General features: G+C 33.4%; 1 protein-coding gene across 1 annotated transcript in view; it reads right to left on the reverse strand.

Annotated features, from left to right (window-relative positions):
* Positions 1 to 5,047: 5,047 nt before the first annotated feature.
* LOC149802178 (serine/threonine-protein kinase TBK1-like) overlaps positions 5,048 to 20,869 on the reverse strand; it is a 97,368-nt gene continuing 81,546 nt past the window's right edge. The window contains exons 18-20 of the mRNA XM_089956594.1: positions 18,419 to 18,609; positions 16,620 to 16,691; positions 5,048 to 15,237 (exon numbers count right to left, since the gene is read on the reverse strand). Of these exons, the coding sequence (XP_089812720.1) occupies positions 15,159 to 15,237; positions 16,620 to 16,691; positions 18,419 to 18,609 (342 nt within the window). The 3' untranslated portion in view covers positions 5,048 to 15,158. The remainder of the gene's footprint in view (positions 15,238 to 16,619; positions 16,692 to 18,418; positions 18,610 to 20,869) is intronic.

A 20,869-nucleotide genomic window follows, 5' to 3' on the forward strand; every position in this document is an offset into this window, starting at 1 on the left:
CAGATTTTGATATTACAGATGTAAACAAGCGTCCAAGTACAAAGTGAAACAACGGGAGCTCTTGAAGTAAAAGACCTCGAATGGGAGAATTTTGCCACCCCCAGAAAAAGTTGCAAGTCTGTGTCCTTTGAAAAGGAAGGGGACATTTTAAAAATAAACCACATCTACCTCCTCCCTGTAGAGGAGGATGAGGAAACTCAAGAATCAGAACATCAAAAACAGATGGGCCGGTCGATCTAATAGGGTTGATACCCCTCATACCGACACCAGCCCAAAAGAAAAGAAAACTTACAATTTCATCCCAGATCCCCTCACTAGAGGAGGACATGGGTGGGGATAAATTTGTCATAAACAAAACTCAACAAGCTATCATCCCGCCAGTTAGGCCTAAGATCATGACTAGAAAAAAAAACAAGAAAAAAAAACGAATATACGGACAAGAATAATGAATTCGAAGCAGAAGACGATTTGGAAATGGAAACAGACGATGACACAGACTCGGAAATGGTAAACACGAACGAAACAAACACATACTATGATCCTAACTCAGATATTGAAGAAATAACAGGAGGAAATCCAGAAATCAAAAGATGCTCTGGAAATAGACCAGAACCTTTCAAAAATACAAGAATAATCTGACCTTAGATAACATGTATACATTTTAACACAATTTTAAATAGGAAAAAAAATAATTTTTTTTAAAGTGATGCGGCACCTGGTAAAGTGTAGCCAAAAATGCGGAGGGGGGGGGGGGAAATAAACTTTCGAATTGCGACCATCAATAGCAATGGGATAGATAAAGAAAATGAAGAAAAAATAACCAAAGAAATTAACTTTGACGTGATTTTCTAAAAGAAACTCATAATGGGATTACATCGAAATTAAAATACCTCTTAGAAGACAAATTAAACTAACTAGTTATTTGTACTGACTACATTAATGAAGATGCCATAGGTGTGTGTGTGTGTGTGTGGCTCCACTAATAAAAAAAAACAAACAGGGTTTAAGTTGGAAACAATTGTATGAAGGATAATTTTTAAAGGGACGTTTATTACACATTAAGATATACCACAGGCATATAATAAATGTATATTTTCCAGCTAACAGAAGTATAAAAAAAAACTAGTCTTTATAGAAAACTTGTTTACCTATTTGTTAAATCTTTCAATGGCAAATCTGATCTTAGGTGATGAAATAGAACAACTGACTTAACAGTAGATGATAAACTTTTTAAATCTGAAATGTTTATTCGACAAACACAAATGATATATATAGGAAACTAAAATTAGTCTGACGAGAATACACATATGAATACAAAGACAGGGAAGCAGGTTAGATAGATTTTATGGTACTATTTTTAATACACTCATATATAAAAAAAATGTTACAATAACCGATTTTAAATTATCCGATCACAAAATGGTTTATATTGAATTAAAAAATTAGAAATAAGTGCAAGTGGAGTCCGGGACAATGGAAATTAAACAATACAATTTCTGAACGATGCAGAATTTGTGAATATGATAAAAAATATAACTGAAGCTTTTAAAAACGATGAAACTGTAGACATAATAAAAGAATGGGATATTTTAACAGACAATAAAAATGAAAGCAATCCAGTTTTCTAATAATACAAGAGCAGAAATATTTAAGAAAGACAAGAACCAACTAAAAACAACACTAGGCATAACAACAAATGAAGATAGAAAAATAATTCAAAAAAAAAAAACAGCAAAAAAACCCCAAAAGAAATCGAAGAAGAAGAATCTCAAAGGAAAATAGTCACGGCATGAAAATTTACTGATATATATATATATATATATATATATATATATATATATATATATATATATATATATATATATATATAAAGCCCAAAGTTTAACAAACGGGAAGAACTAAGGGGGGGGGGGTAGAAAAAATTTGAGTTGGTAATGTTACGTACACGGAAAAATCCGATATCTTAAACAGTATCTATTAATTTTATAAGGATCTATATACAACACAAAATATTGATCCTGACAACTACCTAAATAAAGTAGAATGTGAGATGATATCAACAGAACAAAAATATGTGTGATGATGTCATCTCCGACGAAGAAATATCAAAGAATATTGCTGCACTTACAAGATGAAATCACCAGGGAAGGATCTGTTTTTGTTTGTTTTTGTGGGGTTTAACGCCATTTTTCAGCACACGATAGGCTATACATGGCGGCCAGTATTAATGATGAAGGAAGAACTCGGGGAAAACCCCGGAAAGAACCACCGACCCACGAGATGCTTCTGGCAAGCTTTCTCACATACCCACATTGGCCGAATTTTAGACTCGAACCCACGCAGACGGAGGTGAGATGGCAGTGATCCGTAACGGAAAGCGCTTTAGACCACTCGGGGCCCCTCCACGGTGATCTAACGCAGATCCTAACTGCTTTGTACAATAGTATATTTTTAAGCAAAAGAAAACATATGTCAAAATCAATGCGGGAGGGAATCGTAACAATTATTTATATGGGGAAAAGTGATAGATAAGATATGAAAAACTGGATACCAAGTTCGCTTTTAAACACGGACTACAAAATTTTAAGTAGAATTTTAGCTAATAAGTAAGGGCGGGATTATGAAAAATAATGTAAATCAAACTTGCGGGGGAAAGTGGAAGGATATATAAAATAACATTTTAAACATAAAAACAATAATTGATTATATAAACGAAACAGGATCAAAGGTGCCATGGTACATTTCGATCAAGGAAAAGCTTTCGACCAATTAAAACATAACTATATACAGAAAGTACATGAAAAATTTGGTTTCGGAACAAATTTCCGTAAGTGGACCGAACTCCTTTACACTGGAATAACTTCATGTGTACAAGTAAATGGAAAATGCACAAAAGAATTTGATATACAAAGGTTAGTAAGGAAAGGATGCCCACTGTCAATGATATTATGTGATAGCAATTGAAACTCTAAGCCACAAAATCCGAAACAACTCACAAATACAATGTATTCAAATTCCAAATCTCAAAGAAGAATTTAAAATGCTCCAACATGCGGATGATTGCACCAGCTTTATAAGAGATGCTAAATCTTATGTTTATCTAGAAGAAGAATTTTGAAAATTTCGGTAAAGCATCTGGTTCTTAAATAAATCATGACAAAACCGAAATATTAAAAATAGGTAACTGGCGCGGAAACCACCCAGGCTTATGTCCGCACCTCCAGAGAAATAAAGTGAAAGCTCTAGGAGTCTTCTTTGGTGGAAATAATGAATTAGAGAACTATAAACACTTAATAAAAGAGATTAAAGACAATGCAGCTATATGGGCTTTAACGCCACTATGCATTATGGAGCGTGCACAAGTAGCAGAAACTACACTCAAATATAAATTACACTACTAAATCAATTGATATGGAAAATAAAAATCTGAATAAACTTGATAGGGACATAATAGATTATATACGGAATTATAAAACGCACTACATTATCAAAGAAACTTTATATAGGGCAAACAGTTGAGGGGGACTGGGCATCCCCAGCTCTCTACAACTAAATGTCTCAAATATAATAAATAGATTTTAAAAAGTACAACCTGAAACCAAAACAGCTTGGAAGACATTGTATATTTACTGGTTTTGGATTTACTATGAGAAACAGACCGGAAATATATAGGAATAATAACCTTACCAAAAAAAACCCTAGAAGTTCCGAGACGATTTAGATATATAAAAGAAATTTTACTAAAGTATTGGGAATGGATAGATTTATGGCAATTGGAAACAAAGAATACTTACGACAGGATAAGGGAAGACACAACTGAGATATTGAAATGTAGAGTAGAACAGGAGAACTGGGGGATAAACTGGACACAAACTTGGCTAAACTGGGCAAAAATAAGGTCCTCAAAAATTTAAAGTCTAATTTTCAAATACTTACAAAACGCCTGGCTTACGGGCGGAGAAGCTGTTAGACGTCGCATGATTAAAAAAAATACCTATATGTCCGCTATGCAAAATAGCAAATTTTACCAAACTATATGGGATGGCCCAATGTGATAAAACAAGAAATAATAGGTTAATGCTAATCAAGGAAATATGAAAACAATACAAATATCATATAATCAATATTTTATATTTAGATGTAAAATATGAGAATAAGATAATTTTAAAAATAATAGATTATATTACTAAAACTGTCCAATTCTGTTGTCAGGTAATAAGAATAATAAAGTAGTTATATGGCTCATACTATACGGGGGGTGGGGAAGGGGGCTTCGTTTACCGCCCATGTAGGGGTGCGTTCCAACAAGCATGGGCTGGAGCCCCAGTTTCATCTCTCTCCACATTGTAAAAATGATTTATTTCCCAATTATAAAACAGTCGCATTCCCTCTTTCTGGGTGTTGTAATTTGTTTTGTTTTCTTTTCTTTTTTCCTTTTAACTTTAAATTTAAAGACTTATACAACACCGGGGCGGGGGAGATGGGCTGGGGGAGGGGTGCGTTCTGTCAAGCACGGACTGGAGCCCCAGTTTCATCTCTCTCCAAATAGTTAAAATGAAGTTTTTAATTATTTCCCAAATTTAAAAAGGTCAGAAACTCTCTCTCTGGCCTTGCTGTTTTCAAACTTAAAATCTAACAAAATCTCATAAATCCTTTAATAAATGACATACTAATTTTCAATACTGACTGGACTGAACATGGATGCTTCGATTTTAAGCAATGTTGAGTTTTGCAACTATAAGACCTCAAATTATAAAATCACAATTACCTATACTGTTTTTTTAAAACTTTTCTGTATTTTTTTTTTTAATATGACAATGTATATAGTAACTTTCTTAAATTAGGGAGAATACAAGGGACCTTCATGTGGGTGAAGTAAGATGCACAGACGTCGCAGAGCTATGTCACAAGGCGCCACACGAATTGAACAGGCTTGTGAAAGAGTGTCAAAAAACCCCACATGAAGCACATGTACAAACAAACACAAAAACGGGAACTAATAAAAGGTTACCCATTCTAACTTTTAAGGATTAACCCAAAACTTAAACAATTTTGAAACTTTATTAGCTGATTAAGATAAATAATAAAAAGAGAAGGCATAACCCAAGAAAGGTGAAACATAACGAAATAAAGGACATGTGGACCCTCTACTCGGGTACAGCCTACCGTATCTCAATTATGTTAGAACAAGTTTAACGAGGAACGACACAGATTTGAGCATACACACACAATATTAGGTATTCTTTTTTTAAATGGCTTAGTACACTATTCTCTCGTCGAAATTCTAAACTGATAATAAAAACTAATCATAACAATAATCTTAGACTTTATGAAGTCGAAATCACCCATGTTAAGACAACTGGGATACATTTGATGAAGACTGCTGTCCCTACATACAGACTATATAGCACACATACAATATAACACTGATTCACATAGCACACATGGGATATAGGATATCTCTGGCAAAGACTGTCAAAAACAAACAAGGGAAGGAACTATAATGGGGGATCAAACCTCTTTATTGAATGAACAACCCTTTCAAACATACTAGGGAACCAAAAATAGCCCATCAAAGTTGAGCTTTAAACTAAAAATTTTGATCTAAATTCTTTTTCTAAATAAAACAAACATACACACTTTAGTGTAACTAATACATACAAACACTTTATTATTTTTCTTAAAGTGGGGGGCATCTGTCTGGTGCCAACCCCTCCCCCAAAAAAAGAATAATATTCAGACTTATGGACCAAAAGAAAACATATTCACTTATCTATGGATATATATATATATATATATATATATATATATATATATATATATATATATATATATATATATATATATATATACATACACACACACGAGGTATATGTAATCATTCACAAACTAAAATATTGTGGTTCAGAGTCAAGACAAAAGAAATGTGCAAGTAACATTTTTAAATTGTCTTTTAAATACATCTGAAAGGTATATATTCATAAATCTACCAGGTCATTGAGATCTTTAAAGGCAAACATGTAAAAATGTAAACAAAAATTAAATGACATCATTTGAAACCTCTTATTTATAAATATCTTCCTCTTGCCATAAAATTAAATTAATTTAAATCAACAGGTTTTTGACAATGCTTACCAAAATGCAGTAATAAACAAAATGTTAAACAAATTAAATACAATGACTCTAACCAGTGTAATTATTACATGGATCATAAAGTTTTTTAACTGTTACTCTGCTGAAACAACAGAGCTGATTTTGAAACTTGAGGCAAAAGTCTGACATCTTCATTCTCTAGTAAAGTGTTCCATTTACAGTCTATCTTTAACAAATCATGTACATGTATTATTACTAAACAATAACCATTAAATAAATCAGGTAGCTGCAGTTTACCTACACAGTGTGTGTGTGATTAGGATTTTGAACGTAGCTTGTGTGATTAGGATTTTGAATGTAGCTTTAACAATTTTTCAGTCATGTCGCTACGATGTCTGCACTGTGGCAGTTTATAGTGATGTCTAGTACTGGGGCATCATGACAGACATGTAGCATGATGTCCCACCCAGTCACATTATCCTGACACCAGACCGACCAGTCCTAACACTAACCTCTTAATGCAGAGCGCCAAGCGAGGAAGCTGTTAGTACCATTTTTGTAAGTCTTTGGTATGACTCAGCCGGGGTTAGAACTCACAACCTCCTGCATCCGAGATGGATACTCTAACCACTAGGTCACTGGAGCGGTCTTACCTACACAGAACAGTCTGCATAGTAATAAATATGTTCAAAGGACAAACAAAAGTGTAATCAATGATTACATTGCTCTATTTGTACTACGGCAATCTCTAGTATCCACTGAAAACATTATCATGCAGAAAATAAATTCAGACAAAGGTGATATTTGCCATTTTTCAAACTAAAGTAATTGTTTGCAAACTTTATCTTTGCATTAAAACTTTAATTTTTTTCTTATAAAATCAGAACTTTTAATTTGCACAACATTGCTACATACATACAATCATTTTCAAAGCATTCTTTTTTTTAAACTTCTTCATTGTATTTTGGAGATATTACTTAAGTTCAGTGCAGCGGTGCCAATGAGTAAAATCCAAGGGATGTACTTCATTCAGCACAAGTCCAATGTACATATAGTGATGCCATGATGTAAATATGCTCACTAAATCCGAGTGCTGAATCAAACGCTATTGTTGCTCATTGTTGTCATACTGGGATCACATATTAATGAGATAGGTATTTACACTTTCAAAATGTAATTACAGGTGCAATGATACAAAATTCTAATGCAATAATGCAACATTAGTAAATCTGAGACAAAATGGAGGTTACTGTTATAAATGCATACAGCAACCTGCAAAATGCTCAATTCTTGTCATCGTCCGATCAAATAATACAGCTCTGAATTAGGTAGAAATAATAAGAAAAAAGAAGAAAATTAATTATATTTATACACTTTTCACACGTTATTTAAATTTAAAACATCTACATGTAATAATTTGTGAAGACTGTCCCTTAACAACCATGAAGTCATTTGTTCTTTTTCAAAAATGTTATGATTGATAAAATACATCGAAAGAATAAAAATGTTCGATGTTGTCCCCCAACTTAAAGTACATGAAAAGATTCATATAATTTCATGTCTAAACATTTATAGGTATAAAAAAAAATACTTTTGAAATAAATTAAGGGTGTCCCAAGACAGTCATTATAGATTATAGTATGTACCTACCAACACACCTACCCGCTATGACAAAGCATTAAAGAACAGTCTTTTTCATTATACAAAAGCAGAGGTGCTGTAATGAGGTGATAAAAACTAGAGATTAATGTTATTTTGTATCTTTATTTTAAAAAATCACTGCTTTAACATCTTCACAGCTACTGTCATTGTCCACCCCAGATGACAGATTTTTTTGGTGAAGGTTACAGGCTTCGTGTAATCATGGAGTAGGAGCCATCAGTACAACATAGTTCATGCACAAATAATTACTCTGATTAAGCACTACAGGTCTCACATGAAAACCACACAATCTACTCATCTAATTTCTACAATCCTTCACATGTACAGTAAAAAGTTAACCAACAAAGGGAAACCTAATATACAATGTATAGTATAGTCATTAATATAGAAAGTTTAACACTGAATAAACACATTCATTCCTACTTTCAAACACATTGGTCTGAAAGAGTCTTCTGAGTACACAAGGATGCATATAGATCTAGCATGAAAGAATTGATGAAATAATGAAATCATGTTTGTACAACCCAAGCCAATGAAGCATGAAATAATGGTCACAGTGACCAACTTTTGTGATGAGTGTACTTATTAAGATACTTCCCCTCATCTGCTTCAAAAATATTTGCATAATGGTATGAATACAGGTTCTAAAAACCTATCTGGTTATGAGCTAAATGTAAAAACAAAGTCAAATGTTAAAAGTAGGTCACCATTACCTTCCTTTGTTGTAAGGATGCTTGGTGCTAAAAGAGATGCAAATCACCTAATTTGATGATTCTATCATGAGCATAACGTAAGAAACAAATTTAATTAAAACCAATTTCCTAACTCCCAATTTTACAGTATTAATACATTGTACAAAAAGACAGAACTAAATGCAAAATCCTTAACTATGATTGTACAACTATTGTACATGTACATATAAAGGTTTTTTTCCCTCCTTTGGGGGTAGATGCTATGAACCAAAATTAAACTGTTGCCTAAAATCGAGAAAAAAGAATGGCTTACATTTAGTAAGGTGTACATATGTATACGCATTTATCGGTGGTACATATTCCAATGTTAGCTTGCTTCTGCTAATAAGCTAATAAGATTCTAAACATTAGAAACTTGATGCAAAATTATTCATGATATCAAAATGATGGATCAGGCTTGATTAAATAAGAAACAAGCTTTTGACTCCAACACTTATCTTTCAATGACCACATACACAGGAACTTGTTTTTGGCAGTAAAAAAGGAAAATATTTACAATATCCACCCCATTTCTACCAATTAATACAATATTAATAACTTTTCCTTTTTTATTGACAAAACTCAGTGCCTGTGGTATTAGGCTGATCAGATTTGTTTACTCTAGTTCACTAAATCAATGATTCTTTATAAGGTTTCATAATATCTGACAGAACCAGCTCAACTCTGGTTCAATCCTTCAAGCAGTCAGCAAAAAAAGATCAGAATGACAGATCAAACAAGTCTACAACAAGTACTGTACTGTCTGATAGTTTCACTTAATCCATCGACAAGCTTTCTTCAAGCATTATAACAGTTGATGAGACAGGATTGTCTGGCTCAATTTTGAAGACTTTATCATGTGCCAACTGACCAACAGTGAAGATCATTCTGACTTGTTGCCATGCACAAGACTTCATCTTGCATTAAAACTGTTTTCATTAGATTAACTTACTCCATCAAGAACAATTCAGGTGCAAGACCACCACATACAAATTTTTATGACTTTTCCTTCAAGTCTTTAACAGCTGTATGGCTGACTAATCCCATCACTGATAATATCCGTCTGACTCCATAAAGACTTCATCTGGTGTCAGGCTAACTCATCACATCAATCAGACTGATTGATTAGATTAGTCTGACAGACTCCATCAAGATGATGCATTATGTGCCAGTTGACTGACCAGATTAATCTGACTCCTCAAATAAGACTTTATTTTTGGTGTCTGGCATGACACAACGTTAGTCTGACAGCCTTTATCTAGAAGACTCTATCAGGTATAAGGCTGACTAATCAGATTAGTCTCAATGATCCCATCCAGAAGGATTTAAAAGGTGTCAGGTTGACTGATCAGATCAGTTGTCTGGCTCAATGAACAAAATCTCATCAGATCTCAGACTGATCAGATCAGCTGACTGGCTCAATGAACAAAATCTCATCAGATCTCAGACTGATCAGATCTAAGTAACTGACTCTTTCAAGAAGCCATCATCAGACTAACTGATAGAACAGACTACTGACTCCAACAAGCATAAGACTTACTCCACCCTGAGAACATAATCAGGTATCAAACCAAATTAGCAGATCAGATCATACGGATGGGCTCGATTAATAACTTCTCATCCTTCTTTATACTTATTGTGTGTGATTTTCTAACCACTAGGCCACCACAGCGGTCTTTATACTTATTAATCAGACACATCTGAATCAAGTCAAAGGGCTTTTTAAAAGACTGTGACTTATTATCTTAGTCCTGCTGTAGGTAAGTAACCAAGTTAAAATTGTGTGTAACAGCAAGCAAGACATGTTTAATTAGTTTTTACAGGGACGTCCTAATGATGAAGTCTGAGAAGAGTATATATTTCACTGTTCTGATCAAATACTCCTTATAAAATGCAAAGGTACATAAACTATTAGTACTGCATCTAAATGAATGCAGATGATTACGCTCCAGTTGCATTTAATTTCCATGGCAATCACATTTTATGATGAATTACTGAAAAGAGCCAAGAATAATTACATATATAAAAGTAACAAAGTGTCTACTCTCCTGTATGATTTTACATGGACAGTTAATGTCAGTGTCTCTATTTGATAGTGAATTATCTATTCAAATCCACCTCCTGTACACTGAAAAGTTGGCCTTATAAAATGGACAGCATCTCTCAAAATGGTAAAATGACACTACTTTGGTGTGAAGCACACTGGAATCTGATTAGGAATGACCTCACTTCAGAGTGGCTCCCGATAGGGGACTACATGAAAATGTTTGTGAAAATGACCCTAATAATATTTAAGTCTAAAGAAAATCACCCTAATAACATTTAAATCTAAAGAACCACAATGCAAAAAGTCCACTGTCTGGAAAAATGTCATTGTGCAATGATAATGCTATAAATCCCTTCAAATACAATATTCCTAGGAGGCTGGCTATATTGTCAGTTGTAAAAGAAAATACAAGTATGATAACTGTGAGCCAGCCATATCTCATAGAGCCAAGTTTAATGTATGCCTGTATTCAATATCCAGGGCATACTTGTCTATTCCTTAAAACCAGTCTACTACTGAGATACAGTTGACATGTAGTACATGAAAGCATTCATGCCCATTGAGTGCAGACCACCAAGAATGTCCAACCTGATTTAAAAGAGCTAAAGGAGACTAAAGATGTGTCCAAATGACACAATGGGCCCAATCAATATGGTATAAATGAACAAACCTTGATTCAAAATTTGAGAACAAACTGCTTAAGTAAATCAGGGGCAATAACTCAGTCAAAATGGGATGAAGAAAGTGAAAGTCAAACTTAGTATTATTACTTTTATGCTCAATTCTAAATTTGCTTCAAGTCCATGACAGGCTTCAGAAGTTATTCCGCTGAAACAAAATTCCTGATGCTAATGCAAACGTCTAGGTTTTTGTTATTAATCCCAATATTTAAATTTGTTTGAATGCATTAAGTCCTTCAAAAAATCATCAGGAAGAATCTTTGTGACATAAGGACTTATGTACAGTTTATCATGCAATGCATGATATTAAGTGCACACCCACCCACCTCATGTTAGGGGCACAAATGAAAAATAAGCAAAACTGGACAATTGTGGTGGACTGTAAATGTGCCATGAACAAAATAATCAGTTTACAAAGGAAATATTGGATGTTTCAATAAGTAAATGAAGCTTTAAATAAGCCAACAATTGCAACTTCACTAGCATACTATTGTATTAATTACTTTCTGATTCTTTATATAGTGTCCAATACATTACTGATGGATCTTTTATGCAATGATGTGATGATAAAAGTGTTATAACTATTAGTACCAATAAAGCCATTTTAAAAACAATGTTCAGTGTTTTAAAGAAAAAATTTACAATAAATAACATGTTAAAATTATGAAAACACTGTTAAACTGTCCAGAATATTGAGGTATATGAAAGTACATAAATATGTACAAAACACTGTTCAATCACAATACTTTAGTTGTAGGGTATTGAGTTTTAAATATATGTTCCAGTTTTAAATCTCTTCTTAACATTTGCTAGATTCTCATGCATGACGTGAAATCCTTTATCCTTCTATCAGTATTCTTAATTCAGATACAACACTTCAATAGTGGTACTTAATTTTTCTCATGGTATTTTGGTAATTTTTCGAAAAGGGTGACATTCATCAGTGTCCTTATCCAAATGATCCACTTTATAAAATGGACAGCTGTCCATTGCCAAAACAGCCACACAAAAAAACATTCATCAGTGTCGTTATCCAAATGATCCACTTTATAAAATGGACAGCTGTCAATTGCTAAACAGAAGAAAAAAACCATTAATAAATGTTGTTATCCAAATGATCCACTTTATAAAATGGACAGCTATCCATTGCCAAAACAGCCACAAAAAAACATTCATCAGTGTCATTATCCAAATGATCCACTTTATAAAATGGACAGCTGTCCATTGCCAAAACAGCCACAAAAAACATTCATCAGTGTCATTATCCAAATGATCCACTTTATAAAATGGACAGCTGTCCATTACCAAAACAGCCACACAAAAAATTCATCAGTGTCATTATCCAAATGATCCACTTTATAAAATGGACAGCTGTCCATTGCCAAAACAGCCACACAAAAAATTCATCAGTGTCGTTATCCAAATGATCCACTTTTTAAAATGGACAGCTGTCCACTGCCAAAACAGCCACAAAAACATTCATCAGTGTTGTTATCCAAATGATCCACTTTATAAAATGGACAGCTGTCCATTGCCAAAACAGCCACAAAAACATTCATCAGTGTCGTTATCCAAATGATCCACTTTATAAAATGGACAGCTATCCATTGCCAAAACAGCCACAAAAAACATTCATCAGTGTCATTATCCAAATGATCCACTTTATAAAATGGACAGCTATCCATTGCCAAAACAGCCACAAAAAACATTCATCAGTGTCGTTATCCAAATGATCCACTTTATAAAATGGACAGCTGTCCATTGCCAAAACAGCCACAAAAAAACTTATATAAATAATAAATTTCAGGCTTCACACTTTGTTTTCTATAGCTGCAAACCTGGTAAATGAATTATACCATATATAATCAATCAAACATTATTTATATTTGTAATTAAAAATGTGAATATCACATTTAATAGGCTTCATGAAGTCATGAAGCTTGAAAATCAATCACACACTATGTGTGAATGGTCTTCAATTCACTGAAGCTGGTTTTCAGTGTATCATTGATTTATATGTTTTCACTACCTAGCACTGGTTTGAAACAGTCGACATGTCAACAACAGATATACAGTAAGATAAATGTAATACTTATGTACAATATAATGAAATGCACTATATCTTGTGTGGCAGTGTAGTGATCTCCAAGATGCTAACATTAGTTTCCAATAAGAGACATTTTGACACAAACTGCTTAAGATAAAAGTCACTTCAAATTGCTGGTTATCCTGCAGATCAAAATGTGACAAGTGGATGGTGACAGGATATAAGTGGATGGTGACAGGATATAAGAGGAGTGTGACAGGATATAAGTGGATGGTGATAGGATATAGGTAGATAGTGACAGTATATAAGTGGATAGTGACAGGATATAAGTAGATGGTGACAGGATCTAAGTGGATATTGAAAGTATATTAGTGGATAGTGACAGGCTATAAGTTATGATATTCAGTGATTTACAAATCCACTTGCCCAAACAAATTATTACAGTCTTGCTTTATTCTCTCTCTCTTCCTCTTAAAAATGTAGCTATTTCCAAAATCTTTTCAACCTATCCCTTTATCTGTCTATATATACGTCTGCTTTTGCTCTTCCGACTATATATGCATGCCAACTCTTTCTATTCTACATATGTCTATGTGTATTATTTTCATCTGTACTTTGATTACTGACATATGGTTGTAAGGTGCAAAAAGAAATGCAAAGGAAATGAAGGTTTCGATATATATATATATATATATATATATATATATATATATATATATATATATATTACACACACACCATATTATATCTTATTGTTTTACTCATGTTGGACATTATGTTTGGGGCAAGCTAAAATCTTCCAAGGGCAAATTAAGTTTTTGAATCATCTTGCCTGGGCAAGCAGACTTTTACAACACTTTTGTTACTCCCTGTATAACTGCATGAACTTTCTAATAAACAGAATGACCATGTAGAAACGATCCATTCTAAAGACACATAGCAGCAAATAAAAAACATGTCTAAATAACTACACAATACACGAATATCAGGCAAAGACTTCCTCTTGGTTCATCATCATTATGTGTTCTAACTCACTGCTCTTGCTTTGGCTTTATTTCTTGAGTTGGTGTACAACCATAGCTGATATACTATTGTATTTTCCATAAAAGTCTAATTTACTTGATCCAAATATATTCACTGATGGAGAATAACAAAGGTTAGTAGCATCATCTTTTAAGACAAGTTTTATATCAAATACAACTGCACCAACAAGGGGGGGCTTTGGTATCAGATTTCCTTAAAAAGTCCTGATGAGTCCATGTTTGTTTAATCTGAAGACAATATTTCTAAGTACACCCATATCATCCCATGTATCTTCTGAATTTCTGCTGTGGAATAAAGAAACACACACACTGAAGTACACCCAAGAAAAGTTTAAAATTGTCTTTGGGGTGTGCATATAACTGGCATTTTGTATGTATACTTTCTTATATATAGCTTCCACTTGACATAAAGTGAATATCGTAACTCTTAGTTCATTATGTCTTTTTCTCTTTCTTCCCTTGCACAAATTCCAATTAGCAAAAGAACTTCAGGAAATGTCTCTCAAGTATAATCTTATGCACAGCGCTTCTGTTCATAGTAAAAGTGATGATCCATCATTGTACATCAAAAATAAAGAAAAGCTCCATTCACAGTATGCATCATGATTAGCAAGGTGACTCCAAAAGTAAATGATACTTGCAAGATCTTCCAATTCCTCAATCAAGATAAGTAGCAATTTCAGCAAAGCAGTCATTCACATAATAGTTTATGGATATAAAGCTTTACATTTTTTTAAGTTTCTACAGTTTAACTTTAATCCAAGAATTGTTCTAATTGATTTTTTATGGTGCCAAATCTTCAATTTTCAAATCCTAGTGAGTGTAGTACTATATTCACAGCCAGAATGAGTAAAACTAGGTTTTTGTTTTGTCTTGCTGATAATCATTCTGTTGACTGGTGCTTGGTATGTCCCCCTTGAGGCCATCTCCTAACCTGGAAAAATACAGAAAATTTATACCAGTCGACATTTCAAGATTTGTGAAAAAGTTTGTCAAATTTTCTACAAAACAGTCACAAGTTCAGTATTTACATGTTTGAAATACTCTCTAATTGTTAACAAAATGCTTACATGATGTGCATACAGCAAGGTTAAGCATCAATTCTGTTCTGTATGTTGGCCTTGATGAAGTAATAACAAATTACATGTCAATGCAAAAATGTGTGCTTTTAGAAAACAGAAAAATCTTAATCCGTTAACAGATTGAGAATCATAATGAAGATTTGTGTTTTGGTTTGTTTATGCTTCCGTATAATACTTATAGAAAAAAGTCTCAACTGATATAAAGTACTATACTCTTTACAAGTGAAGACTGAGCAAAGATTTGAGAAACCATAGCTTTCCATGACTAAATCCCATTATTCCAAATTCTGAGTAAATTAAAAATGCTGAGATTTGACTGACTAGCATCAAATCACTAACCTATCAGGCATCTGCATTTCAAGAGTGTGATAATTTTGTGTAATCTCGAGGCAAGATTGTTATCATACATGACTGTACATAAATCCACTTTTATATAATACAGTAGACTGTGTCTAAAGAGACCTACCCTTCTGTCAACAAAGAGTGATCCATCAAGACAAGTGGTCTTTCATAACAAGTCTGTGCAGGAAAGCCAGTTTTCACAGATGAAAATTCAGCTGGATTTGAGAACGAAAACTACCCCCAGTGATCGTACATGTTAAAGTATTACATACATTCATCTCAGAATAATTTTACACAGCAATAAAGATATACATCTATCATAAAACATTCACATTTATATTTATAAAGATGTCAACATATCCATAGCAGTTGTAATAACTGTAAGGGATCTGATAGAAAAAAGACAGAATTAACACATCCAGAAAGATAAGAGAAATAAATTTTGAGACAAATTACAAAAGGCTTTTTTCAACCATGACACAAACAAGTTTTGCTCCTTTTGTCTTGATGGCACATTTAAGACACTACTGACTATATCATGCTGAGGAAATGGGAGCTATGTGTTTTTCCCAAGGACAAACAAAGACAGCTGACCTTGACAACACATGATAATGCATGACAATGCATTTATATAACAAAATCTATCCATTCATGACAATGCATTTATATAATAAAATCTACCATGCATGACAACGCTTTTATATAATAAAATCTATCTATGCACGAAAATGCATTTATATAAAAAAATCTATCCATGCATGATGATTTCGGTTGTAAATGATAGGTGGTCACTCATAGCAGAAAATGCTCAAATCATGCTTTACTATACAGTGATACATCTGGTACCTATTCATCCATCCATCCATCCATCCAAATCAACATATATACTTACTCTTGAAGCATCACTGTACTCTTCTGAACAAGACCCTTCATGACCAGGCTTTCATTGCTTAAGAACTGGAGACTGCAAAATGTAAATGAACTGTCATCTCAGAATTAGGCAAATAAAACCAGTGATTTCCTAAAGTATTTTTTGTCATGGAAATAAGCACATGAAAGATGATCTTCTTACATGCAAATTTTAATTGAACAAAGCAAGCCTGATATATCCTTAAGCAACTACAGTTCTTTCTTATTATAACACTGTCCAATGAAGCCGTGTAATGTACCACTTTAAAATGACTGAACATGATATCTGTACTCTCATTATCATGTTGCTCATGGATGCCAATGAGTATGATGCCTTATATTGAGAATGCCAATTGATGAGGAATATAATACAGAGAGATCGATCATCATACCCACCTTACTGCCAGAAAACAGACCTGCCAGTCCTAACAAGACTTTCTCAATATGGTAGGCAATATTTTTCTGTAAGTGGTTATAAATTTTTTTCAGTAAGGTGCAATAAAATATCATGTACCACTACTGAGAAAAAAGTCATCTGATGTGTTCAGTAGCGTGAACTGATGCAGTCAAAGCAACATTATTTTCAACTAAAAAGTTTGTGAAGTACATTCAAACCTCAATGACCACCAGTTTGGTTGCAGAAATTGCAGTTCTAAACCCAATGAAATCATTGGATTCTTGCTAGATTTCTCAACTGGATGAAGTCTTTGCTTTGCTTTTTTCCTTCTTCAAAATTTCACCTGGCACTGGTAATCGTTTTGCTGCCATAGGCAATGCTCAAATCGACATGATATGAAGTCCAATAAATGTAATTGTATAATTGTTCATTTCTCCTGCTTTCTGTCCAAGCAAAGTCAAGAATCTGAATATTATATTCCTTTTTATATGTCTGAAGCATTTACAAGGTTGATTACCCAATTCACTTCAACTGTTTCCATTTACTGGATGACATTTCTAGATAACACTATAATGTAGAAGTAAAGTTCTAAGCATGAGATCGTTTTACACAAAAAACATGGGCAGATTAAAGCATTTAAATGTACTCCTATAAAGTTCATCTGTTTCTCAACTCTACTGAATCCAATACGAAAACCTGGATACAGACCAAACCTAGACATGCAAATATCAAGATTTGATTACAATGATCACATTTCGGTAGAATTTGCTATTAATCTGTAAGTATTTAATGATCAAATTGTAATGGTTGACAGGTAAGAGAATGGTATTATAATGAGGTGTATTATAGCAAGGGGCACTGGTTAATACAATGCCTTTAACACAAATAACAATGTATACAACATACATATTAATATAGTATTGTTACTAGGATTTAAGCACTAAAGAACTGCACTAGAATGACTAAATGAAATATAGACCCAAATGCTTTCTGTTGCCATCCAAAATACTAGCTACTGAAATGAGCTGTTGATAAAAATAAAAAATGAATGAAAATCAATTTATTCAATAAATAACATTCTTTAGAAGTAAGCAAAAACCTAAGAAAGATTAAAACAGTCATTTGATATATTGATAATACAATTATACTCTGATGTCAGACAAATAAATTTTTAAAAAAATACAAATTAATGAAACAAACATTTCAATTTCATAGAAATATTTGCTTGTTAAAACAGGATTTATTAGTTGCCTTTATGACAAGCAGGTGGGGTGGGGACATCTGATCTATTCTACATTCCAAAACAGTACATGATGGCAAGGTATTGGTAACATAGTATGCCCACACAATAGATATATTGGAGGTATAAAGATATAAAATTTTACCTTGAATTAAGCTGCTTAAGCTTTTCACTCCTCTCTAAGTTAAAGGGGTCTCCTGGTCCTTTCTTTAAGGCTTCCATTTGCAAATTTTGTGCAGCAGAGATCGCTTGAACTTGAACAGCTGAAGTCTGTGTGTTAATGCCTTTCACTGCATCCAGAACTATGTCCATCCTCTGTTTACATTCTTCTTCCATCTGCATGTCAATATTTAAAGCAGTTATAAATGTTTTGAACTTTAACAAGTGTACCTGAGATAACTCACCTGACACATCTGCCTAACAGCTAAATCTGGGTTAGCAGCATGAGTACTTTTGGCAGCATATGTTATGAAAGCAAATATTCAAAGGTTCTATAGCTTTTGTATCTTCGGCCATATTCACCACTCCCTCGATAAGTCGTGAACCCACTTATAATATGGGGTCAGGCGTAGATCAGATTTTTAAACCAGAAACTATCCCAAAACTTTTTCCCTATTTGTTGAACTTGAAGAAAACTGTGATCCAAATTGGTAACAGAAACTTTGATGTATCACTCGTTTTATCGTCGAAAACGGCAGATATGACATGGAAAGATTAAAGAACACTATGAAATATCAAATTTAAAAAAAGTTCGTACAATTTTTTACATTTTCTTTCCAAATGACATTCCTAGTACACTGCAATTAATGATATGTAAGGAAATTTCTATCAATGAAAATGTCACTTAAGCCGAGTGGAGGCAGTACTTTAATAAATAAATACAAATTAAATAATTTTTTATCTATTGAAATTTGTGTTCTAGTTCTATCTTTCAGTTCCTTTTAAGTGTAATCATCATAAATGCAATGTGTCCTCTTGTAATTAAATGTAAAATGCATCAATATACCGTAACAGCTATGTCAGCAAGTTTCTCTGAGAACCTAATTAAGTGCCGACTGTGTTTTGATAACGGACTTCCAGAAGTATTTGTTGTATTGTTGCACTGAATTAAAAGCTGGCCTCCTTTGTATTATCATGTTAATTATGTCTTTTGAATCAAATAAAGGAGGTGGAATAAAAGAAAAGTTAAAAGGCACAAAAATCATACAAAATTAAAATCTAGTGGCCTCGGTCGTAGGTCGGGTGAACTCACTTCATTTGATCAATCAAACACTTATAAATATTTTTGTGTATGTAACATAAACTACCTAAAATTAACTGACTCTTTCATAACTGTGATCAAAGATAACAAGGCAGCCAAGCGAAATGAATACTTTGTAAAATAAAAAGCTTGATTTCATAGATATGGATCATTGTGGGCAAGCGAGTTCCAGAGAATTTTTGAACTGCACTTAGTGATATCCTCAAAGATGAGAAGAAGTTTCATTATTAATTCCAATGAAATTACAACATCAATACTGTACTAACTGAACAATACAAAAATTGAGTTTCGAAACAGACAATTGTCTCACGAAACAAATGTCACGTGGTTTTGAAAAAAAGGAAGCTTGTTAGGTGGTGTAGCAACAGTCAATCTAGTTCCCTGCTCTGTGGACTCCCGATTTGGCAGGATAATATTAAACACCACTACGGGAACCAGACTCATTAAGAAAACAAAAAGCAGAGACATAATACACATATTTTTTTGGCGTAGATATGATGGTTATTGAAACCAGTTGGAACAATCTTTAATATGTTCGATGTTTTGAAAATAAATGTTATTTAAACAGAACACCGAACAAATTCATTAGAAAAAGCATGTTATTAAAAATTACTATCGACATGATTGTAAAATGAGGATTCAGTCAATAAACATCCCAGTTCCCTAATGCCACTCCCCCACCCCATGGTTTTCTTGATGTCAGAGCAATTGTTTTCAATTTTTGGAGGTCTCTCTTTAACTCGCACATCGCTTAAAATGCAGTCTATGTTTGTAGACCCCATTGTGCGCCAAGTTATCATGGACGAGGTGTTTCATCACAAATCAGCATAACATACCTTCCCTAATACAGTGTGTCATGCCAAAGTGATTTTTTTACTCCCAAGCCCTCTAACACTGTGTGTAGGAAAACATGAATATTAGTAACCACTGAAAAAAAGACAGAAAAAAAAAACCAAACCAAAACACCACTTTGTACCATGTATACCCAGTATACAGTCCTGATTGGAGCTGATGTAAAACTAACCATGGAACAGTTTAACTAGAGGAAATTAAAAGGTAAAGAGGTCAGGTACAAACCACCATTTCACATATTACTTAGTTGGCTGACAGCCAGCTATTTGATGTGTTTGAAGACTACAGTGGGTGAGTTCATTGTGCTAATTTACATAGGTACAGATCACAAAGTGGAACAACCCAGTATCGGTAAATCAAAAGAGATGCTAGATGTGTGTTGGAAAAAAAAATATTAGGCATCACTGCCTTGAATGAGACTGTTTAAGCCAACTGTATTAAAGATCATTTTGAAGTTTGTGAACAATGTTTCTTTGATTTTGG

This window comes from Sinohyriopsis cumingii, chromosome 4, assembly GCF_028554795.1.
Source record: "Sinohyriopsis cumingii isolate HCF-2022 chromosome 4, ASM2855479v2, whole genome shotgun sequence".
Taxonomy (NCBI): domain Eukaryota; kingdom Metazoa; phylum Mollusca; class Bivalvia; order Unionida; family Unionidae; genus Sinohyriopsis; species Sinohyriopsis cumingii.